Below are 24,849 nucleotides of genomic sequence, written 5' to 3' on the forward strand. Positions count from 1 at the left end.
TTACTGCAAGATTGTGGACATGCCAGAGAAGGACGTTAATCTTCATGTGTACCAAGAAAAGGCTGTCAGGTGTAGGACCTCACTTAACCACGTTCCCCTACCAATTTCCCGGGTTGTCTTCCATAGGGGAGGGAACTGCAGAGGGGCCTGGACCTGCCAAACTCAAGTTTCTTAATTGCAGAGGGGCCCGGACCTGCCAAACTCAAGTTTCTTAATTGCAGAGGCTATCCTTTAATGCATTTTTAATTCAATAGTTAATAGAATTCTATGACCCTACAGCAAAAATTAGGCAAGAAAGAGAAGGGTGGGAAAACTTTTTTGGACTGCCAGAAAGTCTTTGACACAATACCCCATAGGAGACGTGCATAAGTTGGAGATGCAGGCAGGAATACCAGGAAAGGTACTCCAGTGGATAATGGAGTACCTAAGTAACAGAAGACAGTGACTCACTGTGAGGGGTGAGGTCTGAGAGTGGCGAGGCATCACAAGTGGAGCCCGTACAGGGTTCATTCCTTGGACGCATCCTGTTTCCGATACTGTATATGTAAACTCTCTCTCAAAAGGAAATAGACTTGGTCCTCTCAATGTTTGCTGATGATGTGAAAATGGTTCTAAAAGAATGCACTTTTGAGCTGAGCATTCCACTTCAATTGATCTTTCAGGCACCTTTATGCACACGAATCTTAGCAGATACAGTGTATGTTTAGAAACTATGTTGTCGACATATATACTTGAACAAGAATTAAAAACTGGTAACTGTAAGCTAAAAACCAACCTTCATTTGAAGCATAAGCGAAGTGAGCTTGGTGATAAGATCAAGGATGGCTGGGCTAGCCACCTGTGGAGATCCACTCGAGTGGTTAGTTACATCTACAATAGTTGCCGCTTCCTCGTAGCATCGCTCTCGTATTTGACCCGGTAACAGCGTAGGTCCTGACTGCTCAGGGGCAATCTACAGAGGAAAATAATATTCAGTAAAAATATTTGAAATTAAGCTAATAATCATGTAAAGCTGTCTACATTCCTAATTAAATGCAAAGGAACAAAAATAAGTTGAATCAGGTAGATTACGTAGTTAAACCTGGTCAACAAAAAACTCGGCCTTTAATGTAATGAAATGCCTCTTTTCTGATGGGGCCGTGGTGGCTCCCTGAAGCTAGCCGCACTGAGGTAGTCCATACATGAGCCCCAGTGGTCAGATTCACAAAGCAGTTATGCAAGCACTTACGAACCTGTCCATCTTTTCTGAATCTTTGGCGGCTTTGTTTACAATTATTAAACAGTTAATGAGCTCCAAAGTATCAGGAGGCTGTTTATAACAATAACAACAGTAGATTGGGAAGTTTTCATGCCTGTAAACTGTTTAATAAATAAACCAAAACCGTCAAAGATTGAGGAAAGATGTACACATTCGTAAGTACTTGCGTAACTGCTTCGTGAATCTGGCGCCAGGAGTCTTAATAGCCTACCAGAGATCAGGAATATTTAGCAGTTGTATGGTGCCCATACCTGAAGCAGCACATCAACAAACTGGGAAAGGTGCAAAGACATGCAACTAAATGACTCCTAGAACCATTTCTGGATGATAACCACATTACCCTAGGGATCAACACATGACAATACCTGCACTTTAGGGTTAAGAGAATAGATTTTACACAATCTCTCCAAAACATTTCAATAATCTTCAAATAATGATTTACATTCTTTCACATTTCTTATTTGTCTTCCTAATTTTCCATTCAAGGAAACATCATTCCCTTAGTAGTCTTGTTATCAATTAAAAACCTTTGTAAAGTACATGTAATATACATAATACATGCATCCTCCCTCATATCTTGGAGGTAAACAACTTTAATACTGCAATCTTCAGCAGTACATCTTGACTTTCTCCATAATGGTAACATTCACAAAATTTCAGATATGCAATATATTCGTTTTCCTTTTGAGTTAGATTAAGACGTATTCAAAAATTACTGTAAACAATTACTTGCCATTATCCAGTTATCATCATGATCACTGGACTCTGGCACTTCTTCCCTAAGCAAGTAAATACATTAGATTCTTACTTACATTTTGGCAAAATTCCTGAACTGCCAGAAGATGCTGATTCAGGTCACGATTTAGCTTCTCAATTTCTAGAACTAATCCGGCATATCTACGCTGAAAGTCTACATTTAGTTCTTGGCCATAACTTCGTTGCTTCTCTGCCTGACCGTTCATGTCACGTAAAGTGGCTATTTTTTCACGTTTTGCTCTGAGAATTTTTGAAAGTTTTACCTAGAAATAATTAAAAGTATATTTAGACACACATCTCTCACAGTAACTGATTATAAGTACATAAATAATATAGTTATACACAAATCATAGAGTACTTTTAGTAACTTTTTAAATCTATTTAATATTAAATTTGAACATTGTGGAAGGTTTTGCAATTATTTATCTTCCAAAATAAAGTTTACCCAATACTTTATTACCCGAATATTAATCACACAAGTTTGGTTCAGGTTATCAAGAAGTGATTTAGTAATAAAAGCCAAGGCTATATTTAAGATCAGATGGAATTATTCAGTAATATAAACCAAGGATCAGATTGATTCAGTAATACAGTACAGAGGAACCTTGAGTGACGAGAGGCTCCAGTTACGAGCATTTCAAGTAACGAACAAGTCATTCGCAGAAAATATGTCTCGACTGACGAGCTTTCACTCGATTAACGAACATTCCCGCTGGTTCTCGGACACCTCCGACAACAGTTTTGTTGTTGACCAGACCACACACTAGAAATTGAAGGGACGACGACGTTTCGGTCCGTCCTGGACCATTCTCAAGTCACAATCGACTTGAGAATGGTCCAGGACGGACCGAAACGTCGTCGTCCCTTCAATTTCTAGTGTTTGGTCTGGTCAACATACTTCAGCCATTATGACTCATTATGACTCGGCTATTGTGACTCATCGCCTGCAACAGTTTTGTTGTTGTTTCGCAAGACAAGTTTTCCCCATGACGAGTTCGGTACCAGAACAGATATAAACTTGTTAATTGAGGCGCCACTGTATATATTATAATATATTATATATATATATATATATATATATATATATATATATATATATATATTATATATATATATATATATATATTATATATATATATATATATATATTATATATATATATATATATATATATATATATATATATATATGTTGTACCTAGTAGCCAGAACGTTGTACTCAGCCTATTATGCAAGGCCCAATTTGCCTAATAAGCCAAGTTTTCCTAAATTAATATATTTTCTCTAATTTTTTTCTTATGAAATGGTAAAGCTACCCATTTCATTATGTATGAGGTCAATTTTTTGTTATTGGAGATAAAATTAACGTAGATATATGACTGAACCTAACCAACCCTACCTAACCTAACCTAACCTATATTTATAGGTAAGGTTAGGTTAGGTAGCCAAAAAAAGCTAGGTTAGGTTAGGTTAGGTAGGTTAGGTAGACGAAAAAACATTAATTCATGAAAACTTGGCTTATTAGGCAAATCGGGCCTAGAATAGTAGGCTGAGAAGTGCGTTCTGGCTATTAGGTACGACATATATATATATATATATATACAGCAAGGCTTAATATTAATAGGTTTATAAGATTTAAGAGGTATTAAATTGAAGATAAAATTGAATCAATATAAAGCAAAGTAACAATATACAACATGTTTACTGTGTTTGTTTCTTCAATAGCAATATGTTTTCTATATCGAATCAGTGATGCTGATTAACCCTTGGACAGCAGCTATGAAAAATTGGTCATATTGCCTATGTGCAAAAAAAAAAGTAAATTCCAAAACATAGTTCATTATAGAATTATTCTTTTGTATCCAAAATGTAAGAAAACACAAAATAAGTGAATATTTATTGTCACTGGGTGGAGACACTGTGCAAGGATGTGCGGTGAATGTGCCCGAGACCTGTCAACACCCGCTGCTCTACTTTCCTGACACATCCCATTTTATCCTTGGATGTTTCACCGGTTGTTTTCACTCGTTTTTCTTTATTTACAAGAGTATGTGTGTTGAATAATTTTATTAATCACATAATTCACTTGACAATTGTTTCAATAATGTTTCAATTCATGATTGGTTTACCGGGTATATGCCATTACAACCACAGACAGTAATAAAAATTATATGAACATAATATTCATTGATGTTGGGCTCTAAGCGATGACATATATAGCCTAACTGGCACCATGTGTGTGAGAGTATAAATTTTAAAAAAGATGTAGTAAGCCACCAACATGGCACGCGCGCGCACACAATAATAGGCTCCTCTTAGTACATGTAACCATGAAATGATAGCAGGATTTTTTCATGGGTCACGGTAAACTCCATTAAATTCATATAAACCTATTACATCCTTATTTGCATCATGTATGTAAAACCCAGACAAAAATTGTTAAAATCGGCAAATGATGATAACCGCATTACCCCGAGAACCAACTAAGACAATGAGCGCTACCAAGAATTAAAAAAAGTGTTTGTCACATGGTTTCTAAGATTCATAAAAGTACATACAAATATGTTTGTGATGGCAAACTCCATTGGTTGTACATTGCAGGCGTCTCGTGTAGCGGTTGATATTCATCGATGTAGAAATACACATCATTCCTACAGTCACAGAAGCAATATTGAGCCCCCAGAAATAAACATAGCTCTTTGAGCTGTATTAGAAACATTACTGTATACTTGCGTGTACCACAGGTGGACACCAACACCTACACAAGATACCCACCATACATCACCAGTGGAGCATACTGTCACAAATTTGTTGATATATCATGTGGGTCTCACACGCACAGGCTGTAATGCCCTCATAATGTACCTTATTCCTCATGACAATTATAAATAAAGTACTAACTGTATTTATTCACAGTGGGCAGCTGTGTGAAGAAGCAAAGTATAGTACAATAAAACTGAGTATACAAACAACACACTGAAAATGACTGCAAATACAAATTGTACAGTGAAATCTCGATTCAGTAAATCTCCGGTTGGAATACACACTTTCCATGCCAGATCTCTCACCCAATTCAATGAACACGAGTTCACCGAAGCAGTGGACATGTGGATTTGCTTAGGATGTTAGGATGGTTGCAACATTACAAGAAATAGGTGGGCATTCGGAAAGCCACTGGGCATATTTAAAACTAAAATTTGTGTGTTTTTTTTGCCACTTGAAGACGTTTTATTCAGTAAAATACAGGCCCTCTTACCTTAGAAAATAAAATTTTGAGGTTTTTGCCTGGGAAATATGCTATATGTGATCAAGTCTTTTTTACAGACAGGTTTTCTTGGAGGTTATTCTTCATGTGACATGTTGAAATTAAAATTTCGCTCGGTGAAATCGGCTCTTAGAGCGTCAGAAATATTAGGGTATGAAAGGTAACTATTAATATGCTCCAATCACGGTTTTGTTGACTTTTGTAGATGGATTCAACATTACAAGAAACATTTGAAGCGCAGGGAAAGCTATCGAGGATATTTAAAACCAAATTGTATGGTTTGTTTTTATTCCCAGTTGGCGTGGTGTTATTCACTCGAGCATGGAACTGCTACATTTTGAAAATGAGTGTTGAGGATTGGAACATGAGAAATGAGCTAGATGTGGTTAAATTTTTTTGCAGACTTGTTCATTTAATAATCTCTTATAGTTTGAAATGAAAATTTGGTAAATGAATTCAATCCATGTGGCGTGAGAAATGCATCCTGGAGGCATCTCCAGTTGCAGTGAATCCCTCACTACAATGAACTAGGGTAAGCCCCATAGAGTTCGTAGAATCAAGATCGAAATGTGCTGAATAACACAACATTTTTTTTTCAAGACTATGCACTTTATAAATTAAGGCATTACTTTATTGGTTTGTAAAAAGTAAGTTATGAATAAAACCTCTCAAGCTAAACCATTATTAAAAAAAAAGCTGTTAGATTTGGTATGGAAAGGTATGGAATTAAAACAGTTTGAATATACAACATTTAACAACTGCAATAAAAAAAAAATAATAATAATAAAACAATAACATTAATAAAATATTTTATTGATAAACTGAGGATCTGATGAAAATGACTACTTAGTTAGTGCAGTGTTTGCAGTTTCTATAAAGCCATTAATTACACACAGCATTTCTGGCATACCTTAAGACTGACTGTATTAATTAATACTTTTTGGGGTAATACTTAATACTTTAAAACTATCTGGACTGTTAAGGGAAAAGTAAACATGAAAATTCTAGCAATAGGTATCATCAGAAATAGAATGGGATGTTAAAATTAACCAAGAGAAACAACAATTTTGGTAAATTCTTAACAAAAGAATGACTTACAACTTGCACAAGACATTTAACAGGGAATTCGCCAAGAGTGTCGTCCATTGAGAGTTTAGACGATTTGAGGGGCGACTGAGCTAAAATAGGATCATTTGTCAGTGAGAGTGCTGGACTGTCAGCTCCCACACTTCCAGGTTCCTGCTTGGGTAACAGTGGCCGAGGAGGAGTGACCATCCCCATTGGCGGCCGCGGACGGAACTTCTGAGAGAAACTTGATAGAGGCATGATTTCCGCAATCTCACTTGACTAGAAACAAACATGGATCAAAAAGAAACATTAATATATCATTTCATCTGAATCAATCACATACTCAACAACAAGTGCAAAATCCTGAAAGAATTTAAGCATTTGGGAAATTTAAAAAAGGTTGCAAGAAATTTAACCTTTCACAAGGCATACAATTTTTGGTTTTATTGTACTTGGAAAAATGTGGGTTGATGAACCAATTCTGAACAAAAATAGTTTCTAAAAACAAAAACAAAAACAAAAAATTTATTGTTTTAATCCAAGGTACATATACTGTTGTTGTTTGGGCCTCCACACCAAGCTGGGACCAATCTTTATCCAGAGTGGGAAAACACTTTGTTACACTTTTTTTTTAATCATTTATATTTTCATCTTGTCAAGAGTTTAAACATTTCAGTGGTTCTCACCTAAGGTAAATATTCAATGACAACACCACACCAGTGTTGTTAGATAACTTAAGACCGAGCAACTGGAAAGCTCGGTAATGTTCAAATTCAAATATATATGCAATTGTTAAAACTAATCTTCAGTGTAATTTGTACCAGAATAGTCTCGGTGATTTGTTTACATCTAGCATATCAGTGCTAGTTAGGGTGAGAGAAGAGGGCATCCCTCCTAAAACACATGAGGAGGAAAGCCCTCTTGGCATGATCATGTTAAAGAATCCCAAAACAGATCTATCTTTTGGCATGACCTCTGGAAAGATGCTGGGTGTCCCAGAGATGGCTGGTTACCTCAGGTTAGATGTAGCACTAGGGCTCAAAATCATCAAGCCATAAAGAGGATTAAGAAAGAGAAATCTTGCGAGATCAAACGTTATTGATAACCTTTCAAGACAAGAAAGTTACGAATTTTGAGATGAAATTAGAAAAATGAGAAACTTCATGCAAAAGGGTATACTGTATATATAACACTACACACAGAAATCACAATAGCGTGATGCATCAAATCCACAAGGGCCGTGACGAGGATTCGAACCTACCTCCGAGAGCATCCCAGACGCAACCTTAATCGACTGAGCTACAGTGTCGTAGCTCCGTCGATTAAGGCAGCGTCTGGGATGCTCTCGGACGTAAGTTCGAATCCTCGTCACGGCCCTTGTGGATTTGTTCTGTATATGCAATGTATTCAAAGAGAAATATTCAGCATTGTACAACAGTACTGTACTATATATTGGACAAATGAGATTGAAACTGATTTAACTAAACCTGTAACACCTGTTGACACCTGCCCTTAATGTTAACCACCAGCACACTCCATGCCATTCACCTGGATTCTTGGAGACTCGAACCTCGGACCCCACGTGTGTGAGGCTCAAGCTCTGTCACTCGAGTTATTGAGAAGTCTTAACAAGGAAAGTTATTATGTTATAAAGTTAGCTTTTTTTCACCTGCACACTGTAACCCCTATAATGGTTGAGAAAGCTGCAATAAACCTAAAATGTGGGAGTTTGATAAGTCTGTTCAACACATACTGACACTTTTAAACATGGAATGCCAAAATGTAATCTCTAGATATCTGTCTTACTGGCTTCCTTTCCCATAGAAGATCCTTAAACTCATGCTGATCTTGAGCGACAGTATCAAGTATATAAGACAAACAGATAACACTTACCAGAACCTCATAGTCGGGGATGGAATGTGTACCGATGCCATGTCGGTCAAATGTTATCCTGTACGTGTTGTCTGATGTGTCGACTGCATCAATTACGCCCGTATATAATCCATTCTCGGGCTTTCTTATTCGAGCTGTTACCTTAGGGTTAAGACAACATTACCATTATAAAACTTAAAACCTTCCTTTATGCCATTAGCAGTCTTACAAGCTAGTCTTTCCTAAGCAAGAAGCATTAGCTCGTAATATTCTAGTACAATGTCAGTGCTAATGACTCAATTCAGAGCCACTGCCTCAGCATCAAATAAATCTCGGATATAAACTTCAAAATAATTAATAATAAAAACAAATACACAAGCCTTTTCATGTGTGAATTTTTTTTTAATTACAGAGATGATAGTAAGAAGATCCTCCAACGTTGGAGAAAAATCAAGTGGCTGAATGTGATCCTTAGTATGGAGGTTTGTATCTTGGAGGCTGTAGTATATTATGGTTCTCAAGTAGGAGGTTGTCATCCAAAACATTTCTGTGGCTTTGATGACAACATTTAGTTATTCCCAAATACACCTTCTAAATACCTGGTCTTTCTCTGTTGCAGCTATATAATAAATATATTGGGCTAGATCATATGATATCTCTCCAACTGAGATACCTAACAACTGTTAAACAAAAATTGAGATATAAAATACTGTAAGACAACAACAGAATTAATGCCGTCTTCTAAAAAGTTCTTAACATCTTATATAAAAATTTTAGTATATAACATTTTTAGTGTATATAACATTTTTAGTACTCTATATAAAATTACTTTTCTATTATATTTAAATACAGAGCACATATTTTTACCTTAGTGCCAATGACCAGTTGCATAGGAATTTGACTGGGTAAGGGAAAGTCTTTCAAAGACGTAATGTCTGTGATCTTTCTCTGTTGTAACAATCTCAACACATGACGCTTCTTGTCCAGAGATTGACACTCTTCTTGGAAAAATGCCTGCAGGAAAACAAATAGACTGTTACATCTTACCATGTATCAGAATGAGTTCATGTATTGTTAAGGAACAAAAGGAAGAGATGAATCAAAATATTTTGAATAATAAAATATATAGAAAGTGGAGTATAAAACACTAGTGATATACAAAGGAATCTCAATACTGGTACAATTTGGCACCGGAATGCTGTGTTCATGCTCGGTAATCAACCGTTTGCTTGGCATTCAAACACACACAATTGACGAGTCGGTTTCTCAGTAGCTATCGTTCAGCGTACACCCCCACTAAACTTCTCTTTAAACTTTTATTTTTTATTTTTGTTATATACTTAATGTAAATAGGTCACTATGGCACCTAAGAAAGATAGTAATAAGAGCCAAATATAAATGAAATTAGTTACAACCATGAGAGATGATAAATGAACTCGCAGCAATATATGAAAGTGGTGCCTGCATGTCTGCTCTCACTACCCAATTCGGTAGGCCTAAATCTACGATCTTTACAAAAAAAAAGACAAAAGAGAAACATCAACAGAAGCACAATTACTTGAAGTTTTTATGGTAGGGAACTACTCATCTGCCAAACAATAACTTCTCTTCTCTTCTCTTCTTCCTCACAACTTCCACACACGTCATCAACTCTCCTAATTGCAGGTAAAGTGAGAATATTGTGAGGGAATGTGCTCTGAAAGCCCAAGCTCATGTCTGCTCTTGTTGTAAGAGTTCTATCCTCTTCTTGAGGTTATCTCGAGATGATTTCGGGGCTTAGCGTCCCCGTGGCCCGGTCCTCGACCAGGCCTCCTTTTTGTTACACACCCCCAGGAAGCAGCCTGTAGCAGCTGTCTAACTCCCATGTACCTATTTACTGCTAGATAACAGGGGCATCAGTGTGAAAGAAACTTTGCCCATTTGTTTCTGCCTCCACCGAGGATCGAACCCGGAACCTCAGGACTACGAATTCGAAGCACTGTCACTCAGCTGTCAGGCCCCACGAGTTGCTTCCAGATGGTGCAACATCCTTAGATCTCGTCCGATGTGTGTCTTGTTTGATGTCTACAGAGTCGTCATAACAAAGAGGAGTTCAAGAATGTTGCCAGTGTCGACCTATGTCATCTGATTGGGATGCAATGATTTGAAAAGTGGATTAATCCCAGGGGTGTGGTACCCATGGCCAGGTGGAGCTACAGGTTGGTAGTAGGGGGTGAGAAGACCACGGCCACTACAAACTGTAGCCCGGCTGACCACAAAACTCTCCCAGTTACTGTACTCTCTTCGAGTAAGTAATTTCACCACTGATGCTCTGTGGTGAAATCCCTTGGAAATAGCTTTGGTGGGAAAGACCAGCACAGTGCCGCTTCCAACCGGTTTCCATCTGCAGTCGACTTAGGGTTCTAAGAACCCTAGGGAACCTAGTGTTCTGATTGGTTGTCAGGTCTTGATGCCATGGAGTCTCTTAGGACACCGGCAGGCACCCAGGAACCCATTCGGGGTAAGGACTCTGGAAGGCAGACACATTGCCTTGATGGAGCTCAAAGGGCAGTCTTTTTCCCAAGTCCTCAGTAATTAAAAAGTGACTTTTGCGTGCCAGAACCGAATCACTGGTGATTGCAGATGTGATTGGATAACATCTGAAGAATGATTCAACTGCAATTATGATGCCAATACAGAGTAGAGATGCCATCTCCCACTGGGTGTGTATGAGACAGTGCGGATAATAATCACATAACTACATGTGTTTATGTACAGAGAAGCTAGTGCAGTGACCTCCAGTATCAGTTTTGTGACAAATAGTGTAACAACTCAACTTGTATAATCAAGTGTTATAATTAAAGACTCGTGTGATACAGTATCGAGTGATAGTCATCAAACAAGTGATTGCCAGTGAAGCAGTGACATTTCATTAGTGAAAGAACTGTTTGTGAAGTTCTAAAATAGAGCTGTGGTATGTTCCAAGTGTGAGATCACAGTCTCATACCTGGAGCATACCATACCTGGAGAGGGTTTCGGAGTTCTTCTACCCCCCCCCCAAGCCCGGCCCCCAGACTCGACGAGCCTGCCCCCAGTCGGAGTCGAGAGATGTGTACTCTACACCCGGAGGCAGTGTGTGAGCATGCACGTCAATGTCAGGGCGCATGTAACCGGGGTCATGTTGACCCATGTGTTTGTACCAGCAGATTGGTAGAGCTCAAACAGTCTTGTCTATGTGATAGGCTAAGCTCCCAGGCAGTGCATGGAATATACCCTTTTGCTGTGGAAAGCAAAGGGGCAACATCAGTGTGTGTATTCGTCATGTTTGCCAACTAGTGGCTTGAGAGCTAAACAGTCTTGTCCGAGTTCCTTCACTGATGCAGGAATACGTTATGGACGTACATATGCCATGAACGATATGCAAGACTCATCATCTGCATCATCACCTGATAAGCCACAGGTGGCATTTGCCTGAGGCCATCATTGTCAGGGGTGTATATATGTATGTATGTGTCCTCATAATATGGGTTCATGTATGTACAGGATTCTAATTATTTCATAGTAACATATGTTCCAATTATTAACAGCAATCACCAAAATTTGCAAAGCAATTTGAACTATTTTTCTAGTTAGAAATCTTATATTTATCAAGCAATAAGATTCAGTACCTGTGAACAGCGTCGAGGTTTACCCATCATACGGCGAATCATTCCCCATTGTCGCCGTGTTAGTTTGCGAGTTCGAAGTTCCGGAAATGCTTCTTTTAACACGACCTGAAAGTCATTCTCCCCTCCAAACAACGGTCTGGGGATGGAAAAATACTAAGTTTTGGAAATCTCATTTCATAACACAATGAACATGACATGATCTACATATAAAGTATCACTAAATTTTAATGAGAAATGCCTAGGTATAAATAATGGGAGACGCTGACCACTAGACATACGTGACAACACAAACTAGTACTGTCACTTGAAATGAGGAATTCAAATGGCTGAAGAACGAAAGCCTCTCATCAAACCTATAGCAAAACCTTGATCACAAAACTACATTCATAAAGAACCTTTGAACTACAATTTAAAAACTACAATTCTTGAATGGCCAAAAGTAAAATTTGTATACAAAAGACAAGACCAAGCATAGCCATGTGACAAGAAATGGTGTCTGAATATAAGAGAGAATTGTTCAGTGGATCAAACAAATGTTCATTTCAGCGAATACTGTTCACCCAAGCCACTGCCGAGTCCACCTGTGCTTACCTACCAGTGACTATGGGGTATCCAGCTCTTTATGCCCTGCCCCCTATCCATTCATACTTGACATGCTAATTGCCTCTCTCAACAGTACCATTTTCATCGTATTTTTTTTTTAATGTTGTAGATGGAATTGGCTTTGACAACTTTTTCTTCAATGTATGCCACTTGCCAGTCACCAATTCATGAAATGAGAAGTTCCTTACAACTAATCGATTCAATTGCATGTCTAGTTTCCAATGTTGTACCTTTGTCCTACCTCTTCTTAATTAAAATAAACTTTTATCCATTGTCTATTCTTCTCATGATCTTTTATGTAGTTATTATATCCCCTCTGTTTCATTCCACAATGCAAGTGAAATGCATTGAAGGTTATTGAAGTCACAACTACGAAAAATTATGATGAAAATAATAATGTTGAGAAAGGTAATTTAAAGGAGGTATAAATGGATAGGAGGTGGGACATAAAAGAGCTGATCCCACTCCCATGTAGTCACTGATAGGCAAGCAATGATGATCTACACTAAAGACCCATTGGGGAGTTGTTAGGGCCTGAAGGTAAAGACCAAGCAGGAAATCCTGGCACTAGGAATGCTTGCAGGACAAACCAACACCAAATGCTGGTGTCAGTTTTCTGACACCAAAAGGGTTATTCTGAACCCTTTTCCAAAACTAACAATGGAAAAACACAACTAGGAATCCCAACAGCAATGTGCCATACATACAAGGATGCAAACCTTAGTGCACCCCATAATGTATAACCCCCAAAATGCCCTAAACCTCGGAGCCTCACAGAGGAATCAAATACCCTGCACTACTCAGGGTGAGAGACCTTGCACAAGAGGCCAGCCTCCGAGACAAACAGCTGATCCCACCATAAATGCAACCCTGTCAAGGCAGGACGTGGGTAACACCAGCTGGGATGTAGAGCAGAGCTGCTCTAAGGCACGTGCAGCTCCAGGTGAATAGCTTACAAGTCCATAGACATGAGGCTTGTAAATAGACATAATATCAGGGACCTGAGGAGATAGTAACTCATGGAAGAGTCAGACAAGTCTGACATCAGGCAAAGGAGTGAGGATTATTGACAGGAGGAGCTGGTAGCTCCCCATGTTGCCACCTGGTGGTGGTCAACTGTTACCAAGGGGTGTATGACCGAACTAAAGAGATGATTGTTAGCCGAGTCACTTGCTGCATTGTTTGTTTACTTTCTTTGACCCTTGCAGTTGTCTGTTTTGCTTTGGTTCCTTTCTGTGGGTATGTTTTTTCCATGAAAGTGATCATGAATCCCCCTGCTCCCTGCATATCTCAGGCCAGGTTTTGGCCTCTGGTCTTTAGTAGGCTTTTAAGGACACGCAAGGGCTGATGTGAGTTATGAATTTGGAGCTACCTGTAAATATGAATCTATCTATAGATGTGCAGCTAGCTACAGAGCCATCATCTGGCTGCTCCAGAAACGAAAGTGATGACATTTCAGATGGACCTGAACCCTTATCGTGTTATTGTGACATTCTCTGGATATAGATAGGTTACCTAGCAAATTAAATTACTGTAGAAAACAGCAAAGCAGAAAAGAGAATAGCTTATTATAGTTTGCACAACTCATGAGCATGGCAATACGAACCATAACAAAATTATATACTTTAGCATTATTCTATATTTCTTACATAAAATAGTAGGTACTTACTTGTCAATGTTAGAATAAAACCACTCAAAATAAACCCATTTATGGGCTTGAGGAAGTTTAAGAAAGTTTCGGAGTCTAACCCCGTTCTGCTGGGCCACCTTTTTGTCAGGAGTCGTGATGGCTTGAGGTTCCTAAAACATATCAAATATTCTTTAGTAATGAACGGCCTATAAAATTCTTTACCTGTTTATTTGCACCTAAATAAAGAGCTGTAACTCCTACTTATTCCTTTATTAGTAAGCACTTTGCTCCTGAGGTCAGGAACCATCGTAACTTTGTTGTCCGACTACCAAAGGACTGTAAAATTTGGATGGTGCAGTACAATGGTTCTGCTAATCCATATAAAATGACGAATGGTAATTGTTTTCAACAAATCTTGTTTCCTAATTTTACATCATTAATCTAGCCTTACTATCAGGAAATTATATGTACTGTATTTTGAAAAGTAAAAATATCAACAATTTTTGTGCAAGTATCAAAGTGTTTAATTGGGTTAAAATATGGCCTAGTCAGAGACTGGACTGTGGGGACGTTGATCCCCGAAATCAACGCAAGGTAACCCTACCGATTTATTGGCAAGGAAGGCAGCCCTGAATATATATCTGTACTTCTAATTTAACACAACATCTATTGTGGATTTGAACCATATACCAAGTATTCCCAGGTGCACACGCCCCAGACAACTAGGCCACGACACGGTCAAAAAAATAGCAAACCTGGAGTTGAAGTAGAACATTCCTAGACGATAGAGCCAGAGTGAATGAGGGGGGGGGGGGGGGGGAGAGGAATGTGAGAAACCCTAGTTCGGCTTCAGTGAAAGCCTCAGGAATCCTCGAGGGTTCAGTAGAACTACAGGTTACAATTCTTTTGATCATGTATTGTTTTAGTTGTGAGGGGCGTGTGTGCCTGGGTTCAGGTTCAGCGCACAGGTTCAAATCCTCATCCTAGCTCCTACGGATTTTCTCATCGATATATCACATTAGTGCGATTTCTTTCTGTGTACAACATCTGATGTAATATGACATTTATGGAAACTAAATTTTGAAGGCTGCAAATGCCAAAAAAATTTGAAATATAATACCACTTAAGGTGGACAACAATCATAGGTCTATAAATATTAATGAATTACATAATTCCTGGGTTTACAAATTGGGAGAACATATGCATATCTCCACTCCACCTCAATCAAGAAGATGCTGTGTAACATATCTACTTAGTTTCTTCAACAGAGCCACAGATACTTTTCAGGAAAGAGATGGTTGGGTTGACTACATTTATCTGGACCATAAAATGGCTTTCAACAGAGTTCCACATAAGAGGTTGTTATTGAAACTGGAACATATGGAAGGAGTGACAAGAAGACAGCTGACATAGATGAAAAATTGACAGAAACACGAAGACAATTATCAGGAGGCACTGTATTGGACTGGAGGTGTTACCATTGGAGTACCACAGGGTTCAGTTCTAGGACTGGTAATAATCAGTCTATATAAACTATCTACCAGAAGGAATTCAGAATTAAATGAACATGTTTGCTAATGATGCCAATCTACTAGGAAAGGTAAGAAACATAGGTGATTGTTATGCCCTTCAAGATAACCTGGACAAAATGTGTGTATGGCGCACACTTGGCAAATGGAATTTAATGTGAAAACAAAAGAAGTCGGTGAAAACCAAAACGAGCAAAAGTGACCCAAAATGTAACCCAAGCAAGAACCCCAGCAGGCAAGGCAAAGCCTGACAAGCCAGAACATAAACACGTCCAAAACAGGAACACCCATGGCACAAACCCAAAAAGAGTACACTATAAATAAAGTATAGATGTTAGCAAGAACATTTTCAGTGTTAGTAACCAACAGATGGAATGCATTAGGCAGTGATGTAGTGGAGGTAAACACCAGATTTAAGTCCTGGTGTTTACAAGCCCTGTGAGGTCCGGAGGCCTGGTAGCGTTATGCGCATAGTCTAAAATACCGAAGTTTAATATACAGTACTGGGAAGTAACCGAGGAGTCGGCTCATCATTTCCTTTTTTTGTTTCTTAATATTTCACCAACTTCTCGAGTCCTGTGGCATCACTAATAATGCTGCGAGATATCAATATTACTCCAAATTAATACCATAAAGTAAAATAAAAATGTGAATAATGCCTTCAGAGTTTACACGATCACCGTGTATAAATATACTGTACAGAGAAAATAACCTTTTACAAGTAGGGACGGGTCATATGAAAATGTCCAGATCAAGCAAGTACAGTATTGATTTATTTATCACTTACCTGTCCATTCATAAGAAGGGACAGGAAAATGGTGAATGAGATTCCTATTAATTAATATTTCTTTCACAATAATAATATAATTTAATAACTTTCAAATACAGTACATAACTTGGAAAAAAAGGTTAATTAAAATTAGCAGCCATATTAATTTAATAATTCCAAAAATATATAACCCAAGCAATTAAGACGTTCCAAAATTAATGAGCGCCAAGCAACCAAATGACAAATCATAAACCAACAAAAAAAAAAAAAAACATTCATTTCACCAGAACATTATTTAAGTAAACATATCTCATTAAGTTACAACCATCCAATGATCATTGAGATTATCCACTGAAGTAATGCATTTTAAGCATATAAAACCGTTCTTTTCACTAAGAGTATTTTACACATACATTTTTAAGAAAATTCTAATAAATTTTTAGTTAACAATAGAACAAGAAAAAAAAATTAAGTAGTCATTCAAAGGCAAAATTCAAGAGTATTTGTACTGGACTGATATCAAACGTAAAGAGGTATAGAAACACAAGAGGTACAGAAGGTAACTTAAGAGATAGAGGAACACAAAAGAGGTACAGAAGGGAACTTAGAGACAGTAACCCAAACCTCTAGCATCATTACCGTGGCTATGACTGGAGTGTACTGGATCCCACTCACGCTCTCACTCTGCAAACAAAATGTAAGCATCCATTGCCAATACAGTCCTTGAGAAGAACATTTTAATATATAAATATACTGCTATAATATATATATATATATATACTGTATATATAATTATTCCCCTTCAAACCGCTTGGTTCTAGCATTCGGTCAAGGTTGGAAGCCATATTTATGATTTTTGTTTTTCCATTTAATGTGATATTTATTAATTATGTGTATACTATTTTCACACTACTACAGTATTTGCAATTCTCTGTCTTCCCGTCCAAAATACCTTGAGCACTACCTTCAATGAATATAAATGGCCTTCACTCACTTACTAATGAAAATCAGATAATAGATTCCAGAAAGTGCTTTCACATACACTCAAGAATAGGTCTACGTCAATTACTTTGCAAGTCAGAGGTTGGACAACAAGAAAATTTAAGTCTAATGCCTTGTATAGTGACTGTTGTGAGCCTCTTGTTAAATCACTTGTGATACAAAAGATTATCGATGTGTATATGTATTTGTGAAAATGATTGTATATATATATATATATATATATATGTACATGTATATATAACATTAATAATTGTGTTACTAGCTTCAAAAGATTGTTACTTGCTTAGCTAAATGAACTATGGTGTTTAGTTCCTGAACCCATTATGTGTGTCTAACCCTTTTCCACCACTGCCCACAGGGATGGGTATGGGGTGCATAATAAAGAAATTGAATTGTTGCCAGTCTTCTTACAAGTCAGCTGGATATGTGGCAATTTTATAGTTATAGGTCTAATGCACACATTACAGGAAAGTTTAGGCAATAACTTTTTGTACTTGTAAATTAATAATAATAATAATAATAAATAAAAAACTGGTTGGAACCATGTGTGTGCAAGAATAAAGTTGCAGAACCTTGCAGAAATAACATTATTATAATTAATACTAAAGAAAATAATACTGCACGAGTTAGGTTTTCTCAATTACCAACTGCAGCCATTTACTTTGTGTCAGATGCTGTGAAATCCTAACTTTGTATGGACACACTTTTTAACTTTTAATTTAGGATTTCACACATTTCCTTCTGTTTTCATAAACCTTGTTTCAGGCTTGCTTGCATTTCTGATATGTTTGTGGGTTATGCCCCTTCTTATACCATATATTGGGTTCAGTTTCATTCTTTTCACATCTCTAACCTTATCACAATTTCTGCTTTCAAATACTATATGTCTGTTTCAGTATCAAAATTTGGGAGGACATCATATATATAGCAGAAAATGGTGTGTATATCCCGTTTACCTCCTTTCCTAATCAAATCTACAAAGGAAATCACTCAATTCCCCATAACTTCCTCTTTTAAGGTTATGGTTCCTCTTGTACTTTCCTGTCTGCAACTTTTTCTGTAACTGGAGAGGAAGCATACCTGGAGAAGGTTCCGACAGTTCTACTACCCGAGCCCGGCCTGAGGCCCAGGCTCGACTATTATAATGAATGGTGTATTTAATTTCCAATAGGACATGATCACTCTTAATGGTTGAAAGTATTGTGGGATGAAGATTTCTTCCTCTCTTCAGGTGAATACAACTTCCAACAACAATGGTGGGACATCCCCCTTCCCTTTCCCACAGGGCCCACCAGTGTGAGATGTCTGACTAATTACAGGTCTACTGTTCTTGCCTTGCGTTGTGGAGTGTCATCCTTTCACATTGTAACTTTTGGGTTCCCTTTCCCCCCCTTACCATTTTCATTAACTTACACTTGCTGGGTTTGGCATCTAGTAAAATGACACTGCACTTTGGCAACTCTCCAGTTACAATGGCAAGAGTTCACTTACCTATTACAGTATATCAAAAGTTTGAAACTAATAAAACATTTCTAAAATAAGTGTTGTTATTGCATGTAATTGTTGTTATGATATCTAATCTAGCCTCATTACTATCATCATATCTAGTTACATAAGATATTTTTTAATTTTCTTCTCTGCAATTTTTACAATGCCAGGTGCTGACTGTAGCACCTAGTATTATACATCATTAGTTCTTTTTTTACACCTCTTGGAACCTACTGTTGAGCTCCTGATGCACCACTTTGTCATTCTCCAATTAGATGTTCCTTTGCCTCTTTAGCCAGAGCTCTTACTATCAGGTGTGAATTCATGCAACAACTTTAGCTGGTCCTTTGCTTTTGCCACCATGTTATTTTCACATTGCTGCTGCTCTGTTCTCTTGAATCTGGAGTACAGTACAGTACTCATTTCTGGCCCTCTTTAGCCAATTCCTGATCACTTCTGTGTCCTGTGCTCTTTTTTCTTCCATGTATTCCTGGTCCCTGTCCTTTCCTCCCTGCAATGCATATTGAACGAAGGGTTAGCCTTACTTTCTTGTCACTTTCCTCCTCTGTGGGACGAACTGTTTTTGAAACAGCATATTTCTGAGCAATGAAATGCTCCCTCATTTGTCAACATTTTAAATTTCTTGTCCTGTTAAATGTGACAGACCATGTCTGGTGCTGCAGTGTCTTAGGCACTATTTGGACGTACAAAATTTTACGATTGTAGTATATCAAGTTTGAAACTAATCTGATTAAATACAAACAAATTTGCCATAATACTGAATAACTAATACTTTTCTCATTAATCACACACACATGGAGGAAGGAAATCCATTACCAATTCTCTTGTATTATGCCCATTTTATTCGCCTTTACTTCAAATTTTTGGACGAAGACACATCATGATCAGACCGCCCAGCACTCTTGAGGCAAACAGTCCCATATTAGCATGTGATGAAGGGAGGAGTAGGGGCCCCAAGACCCCATCTTCTGCCCTACAAGAGCTCAAGTGCCTTCCCATCCCATGAAAATGGGAAAAAGGGCAGTAGTAGTAATAATACTGAACAAATTATGATGTAGTGTTGTCATTCTTACATTTTATTGCATCAACAAGGCTTCCAACCTATACAAGAAACTGATAACATTTCCCATTTAAAACCATTGTCTGTTAAGATGTTAGCAAATAATTATTTTAAGGACACCTAATAAAATTGACTTTAAATATGCATCTTGGTATAAATGCCTAATATCACAGTAAAAATTGTATCTAGATTAGTGTTGGTGTGGTCTTAAGACTGTTACAATGTGCTATGTATCTCTGAGCTATGAGACAAAGCACATACTGTACAGACGTAGAGTAACTGTATACAAATATCGTCTCTCATACCATCTTAACTGGTGGAAGCGGCTGAGGGTTAGGCTGTTTTTTCGGTGTGCCACGAGGAGTCTTCTTTGGAGACTTCATTTGTGTTGGGGAACTCACCAAGTCATCGTCAAAATACAGGCGGTTCTTCTTTCTCGTACGAGCAGGCTGCAGAAGAAATAAGGAATTGTAATCAAGTAAAATATTATAAAAATTCCCAAAAGCCTCTATTTTCATGTGCCTGCCATGCCTGTTACCTTCCCCCCCCCCCCCCACACACACACACACAATACATTAGGCAGTGATGTGGTGGAGGCAGACTCCATACACAATTTCAAATGTAGATTTGATAGTGTCCAATGGGCTCCAGAATCTGTACACCAGTTGATTGACAGTTGAGAGGCAGGACCCAAGAGCCAAAGCTCAACCTCTGCAGGTACAACTAGGTAAGTACACACACATAGATAGATAGATAGATCCCAACTGTTGGTACTTAGCGACTTCAAACTGAAATCCACAGACTGGGAGGCCTACGAAGCAAGAACAAAGGACTTTTGGACTGGTAGATTCGTAACCTCATTTTGGAGACCTTCATTTATCAGCACATTAAACAAGCTACAAGTGTGAGGAAAGGGGATGTTCCTTCAATGCTGGCTTTGATATTCACCAGAAAAGGAGAAACTTGACATTCAGTACCTTCCCCCACTTGGGCAAACATGACCATGTCCTTCTGGAAATCATCCGCTTTCATCAGATATGAATAGCTACAAAACAGGATTGGTTCAACAAAAACTGTGAATTTTCGAAGTTTACCAATTTTTTTTTAATTTACTGAGCAACTCAACACCATCCAAGAGCCAATCAGAATGAAACTTTAGGAGGGGTCAAGAAATGCACGACAAAAGCCAAGTGTGAGCATGTATGAAGGTCATCTGCAACCAAAGCAGTCGACAGGAGGGGAACCCAAGCATGCAGTTGCACTCGGGTTTTTTTTTTTTTTTTATTATTATTTTCTACCACAGACGTGGCCACACATTAACAATGCTAACCAGCATATTTACATTTTCTTGTCTTCCATGGACAGGGAGACAGATTTGTCAAACATACAGTTCAGGGATTTATTGAACAATCAACCACAGAAGGTGATTGTAGTGCTTTTAAAATGCTAGGCTAAGCTACATATGTAAATACATAAACACACACATTTACGTATGCCCTACATAAAGTGTTCGATGTGTCTTTTACAATAGAGTCATTAATGTGCATTAACAAAGTTGAAATGGAATTCTGATCAGCGAAGCACTCAGGGGTGAAGGTATCACCGACCCAACAGGCAGCATGGCAGAGACAACAGAACGTATAAACAACGTATAATCATCGCCAGGTGGCACAGGCGACTAACAACCCCTCAAATTCGCATAAAGAGAGAGCAGGCCCAGAAGGGGGGTATCCATAGTACAATCGATTGTGCGGGGGTTTACCAGCACGAATGAGCCGTGCAGGAAGCCCAAGCCACTGGGAATGCTACACCGGTAAACCCTGAATGGAACGGGCAATCATGGCCACCCGAAGCAAATATAAAGGTCATGGAGGCTACAAGGAAGGTTCAACTGCACAATCACCCTGAATCAGTGGTAATAGCTTCAGGAAGCCTCAAGGGGCTTCCCCTGCAGAAAATATGGTAGGATCATGATGCCAAGTTCCAAGCCTTAATGAGTCCCAGCCACTGAAATAGACAAAGTTTTCTGATCTAAGTAAGGAATACAACTCTTTCTACTACTGTACCTGAAACCAGAACAAGAAGACACTGTTTTCAGTTAGGTCTGTAAATGATGGTGACTGACTAAACCTTTACAGATACTGTACAAGAAATCCACTACTGTGAAGCACCACTCGTGCATCAGAAAAGCACAACCTAACCTAATTTTGGCAAATGTTCATAATTAATAAAAAAAAATTGAGGCATGATGAATCAGTACCAGAGGTTACTATCAGTGCTCGTGTATCAAAACAGTATTCGGCATTAGTTTTCTACGACATTTTAAAAAACAAACGTGAGTGTATGTTCATATGCACACACACTTTCCTTACCATGCCTCTGCGATTTAGCTGGATACTGGGTTCTTTGGAGGGGGATGGTCGATCTTCCCCAACTCGATGCAACCCAAGAGCAGATAGAGGAGAGAAATCCTGAATACAAAAAAACATGTGTTACCTTACAACCTATATTCCATAACTATGCAATTTTATAAGAAATAATGCCGGCTTGTATAAAAAATAACAATTACATATATAGCAGTAGGATAAATATTTATTGTGTACAATAATATAGTACAGTACTTAAAAGAAAAAGACCTGAGCAAGTGAAAGCCTTAAGCTAATTATGACCAGGGCATGATAACAGAACCAGACAATAATAATTTTACTTTACAACATAATGCCTGTAAAAACATAACTAAATCATCATAATCAAATACTTACATTCACAATTAGTTATTCTGAGGTAGGTATAATAAAGTACATAGTGCTTTAAACTACCAAGAGATAACCAGGACAGCACGAGCCAATTCCATTGGCTCATGGAATATCATGTGGATAAATTCCACATTATGGAATGTAGATTATGAAAAAATAGGCCACACACAACATACAAAGAATGTGACAAGCCTTTAAAGAACTCTGATAAAGAAAGATCTAAGGGGTGATCCTGGATAGAAAACTATCACCTAAAGACCACATACCTGGAGAGGGTTCTGGGAGTTCATCTACTCCCCGAGCCCGGCCTGAGGCCAGGCTCGACTTACGATAACTTGGTCCAACAGGCTGTTGCTTGGAGCGCCCCATAGGCCCACATATCCACTACAGCCTGGTTGGTCCGGCACTTCTTGCAAAAACTTATCTAAGTGCCTCTTAGACAAGAACAGAAAGAACACTGTGCGAGGAGCCCATGTTACGCATTCCAACTTCAGGATTGCTTTTAAATACTGCACACTGATGGTGAAATGTTAAAGAAACTGTTCATGACTTTTTGAGATCAAATTTGGAATATGCAGCAACTGTATGGTGCTCATATCTCAAGAAACAAATCAATAAATGTTAAAGGTGCAAAGGCATGCCACAATGACTGCTGGAACTGAAAAACAAGAGCTGCGAAGAGAGGCTAGAGGCATTAAATATGCCAAAGCCAGAAAAAGAAAAAGTGGCAACATGATTACTACATACAAAATATTAACAGGAATTGACAAAATTAACAGAGGAATTCTTGAAACCTGCAACTTCAAGAACAAGAGGTCATAGAGTCAAGCTAAGGAAACAAAGGTGCCAAAAAAAATATTAGAAAGTTTGCTTTTGCACAGTCATAGCTGGTTGGAACATATTAAGTGAGAAGATGATGGATGCTAAAACTGTCAGAAGTTTCAAAGCATCACATGACAGAGTACTAGGAAGACGGGACACTACAAGCATAGCTCTCATCCTGTAACTACACTTAGGTAATTACACAGTTGGCTATTGGCTCATCCTGTTCCTTGTATGATAGTTTCTTAGCATTAAAGCTAGTTATTCTAATGGATTCTTCTTATCGAGGTTATTTCGAGATGATTTTGAGGCTTTTTTTAGTATCCCTGCGGCCCGGTCCTCGACCAGCCCTCCACCCCCAGGAAGCAGCCCGTGACATCTGACTAACCCCCAGGTACCTTTTTTACTGCTAGGTAACAGGGGCATAGGGTGAAAGAAACTCTGCCCATTATTTCTCGCCGGCGCCCGGGATCGAACCTGGGACCACAGGATCACGTGCCCAGCGTGCTGTCCGCTCGGCCGACTGGCTCCCTAATTTAAATAAAAAAAGAAAAATGGAGAAGAAAGGAGAGAGAAGGGAAGAGAAAAAGTGCAAGAGAAAATTAGAGAAAGAAAGAGACAGTGACCTGGGCACTGCCAGATACCCATCTAGTACAGTATTTGCACTCGAATGACAGTATAACATGTAGAAATTCTAACAATCAATATCAAATAATACTGCCCGAGGTCACATTAACACCTTTTGTGCCCTTTAATGCTATTGGGCTGCTGCTTACAGGATACAAGTATGGGATGCATAATAAATTAACTGCCGCTGGTGATATCATTCCAACAGGAATAAAAAAACAACAAAGCAAACTAAGCATTTAAAAAAATTTGAAACCATTATTTATGAGGTAAACACTATCAAGTGTCTGATAATAAGTTATTAAAGAAAAATACCTGCTGTGTTTCCTGTGGCTGGGAGAAGGCCGAGGAAGATGAAGAGGACGACGATGAAGAAAAGCCACCATTTTTGAAGGTCAACAGCAGCTCTGCTTGCTGCTCTGCTGACTGACCTAGAGAAACACCATTCCCATCAGTATTACCATTACTGCCTAACTACAGTACAGTACAGTACTGAAAAAAAGCACAATATATCAGTACAGTATAAACAGAGCTGCTTGCAAAATAAATGACAGTATGTACCCTGCTGCCTATGTTCGGAACTATATGCATGTGCAGTCAATTCAGTGTGTCACTGTAAATAGAATTATCACACAAATATATGCAGAGTTGCTCTTTGATAATGATAAATCATGCTA

At 38.3% G+C, this 24,849-nt stretch overlaps 1 protein-coding gene across 6 annotated transcripts in view; it reads right to left on the reverse strand.

The window, feature by feature from the left end:
• The window catches only part of LOC123763180 (protein lin-9 homolog), a 37,912-nt gene that overhangs the window by 6,771 nt on the left and 6,292 nt on the right, over positions 1–24,849 (reverse strand). For all 6 annotated transcript variants that reach the window (XM_045750187.2, XM_069303097.1, XM_045750186.2 and 3 more), the window contains exons 2-12: positions 24,488–24,603; positions 22,340–22,438; positions 20,273–20,416; positions 17,036–17,080; positions 14,138–14,268; positions 11,866–12,001; positions 9,086–9,232; positions 8,240–8,380; positions 6,377–6,625; positions 2,071–2,277; positions 776–952 (exon numbers count right to left, since the gene is read on the reverse strand). In XM_045750187.2, coding sequence (XP_045606143.1) covers positions 776–952; positions 2,071–2,277; positions 6,377–6,625; positions 8,240–8,380; positions 9,086–9,232; positions 11,866–12,001; positions 14,138–14,268; positions 17,036–17,080; positions 20,273–20,416; positions 22,340–22,438; positions 24,488–24,603 — 1,592 coding nt within the window. The remainder of the gene's footprint in view (positions 1–775; positions 953–2,070; positions 2,278–6,376; positions 6,626–8,239; positions 8,381–9,085; positions 9,233–11,865; positions 12,002–14,137; positions 14,269–17,035; positions 17,081–20,272; positions 20,417–22,339; positions 22,439–24,487; positions 24,604–24,849) is intronic.

The sequence above is a fragment of the Procambarus clarkii genome, chromosome 49 (assembly GCF_040958095.1).
Source record: "Procambarus clarkii isolate CNS0578487 chromosome 49, FALCON_Pclarkii_2.0, whole genome shotgun sequence".
Lineage (NCBI taxonomy): Eukaryota > Metazoa > Arthropoda > Malacostraca > Decapoda > Cambaridae > Procambarus > Procambarus clarkii.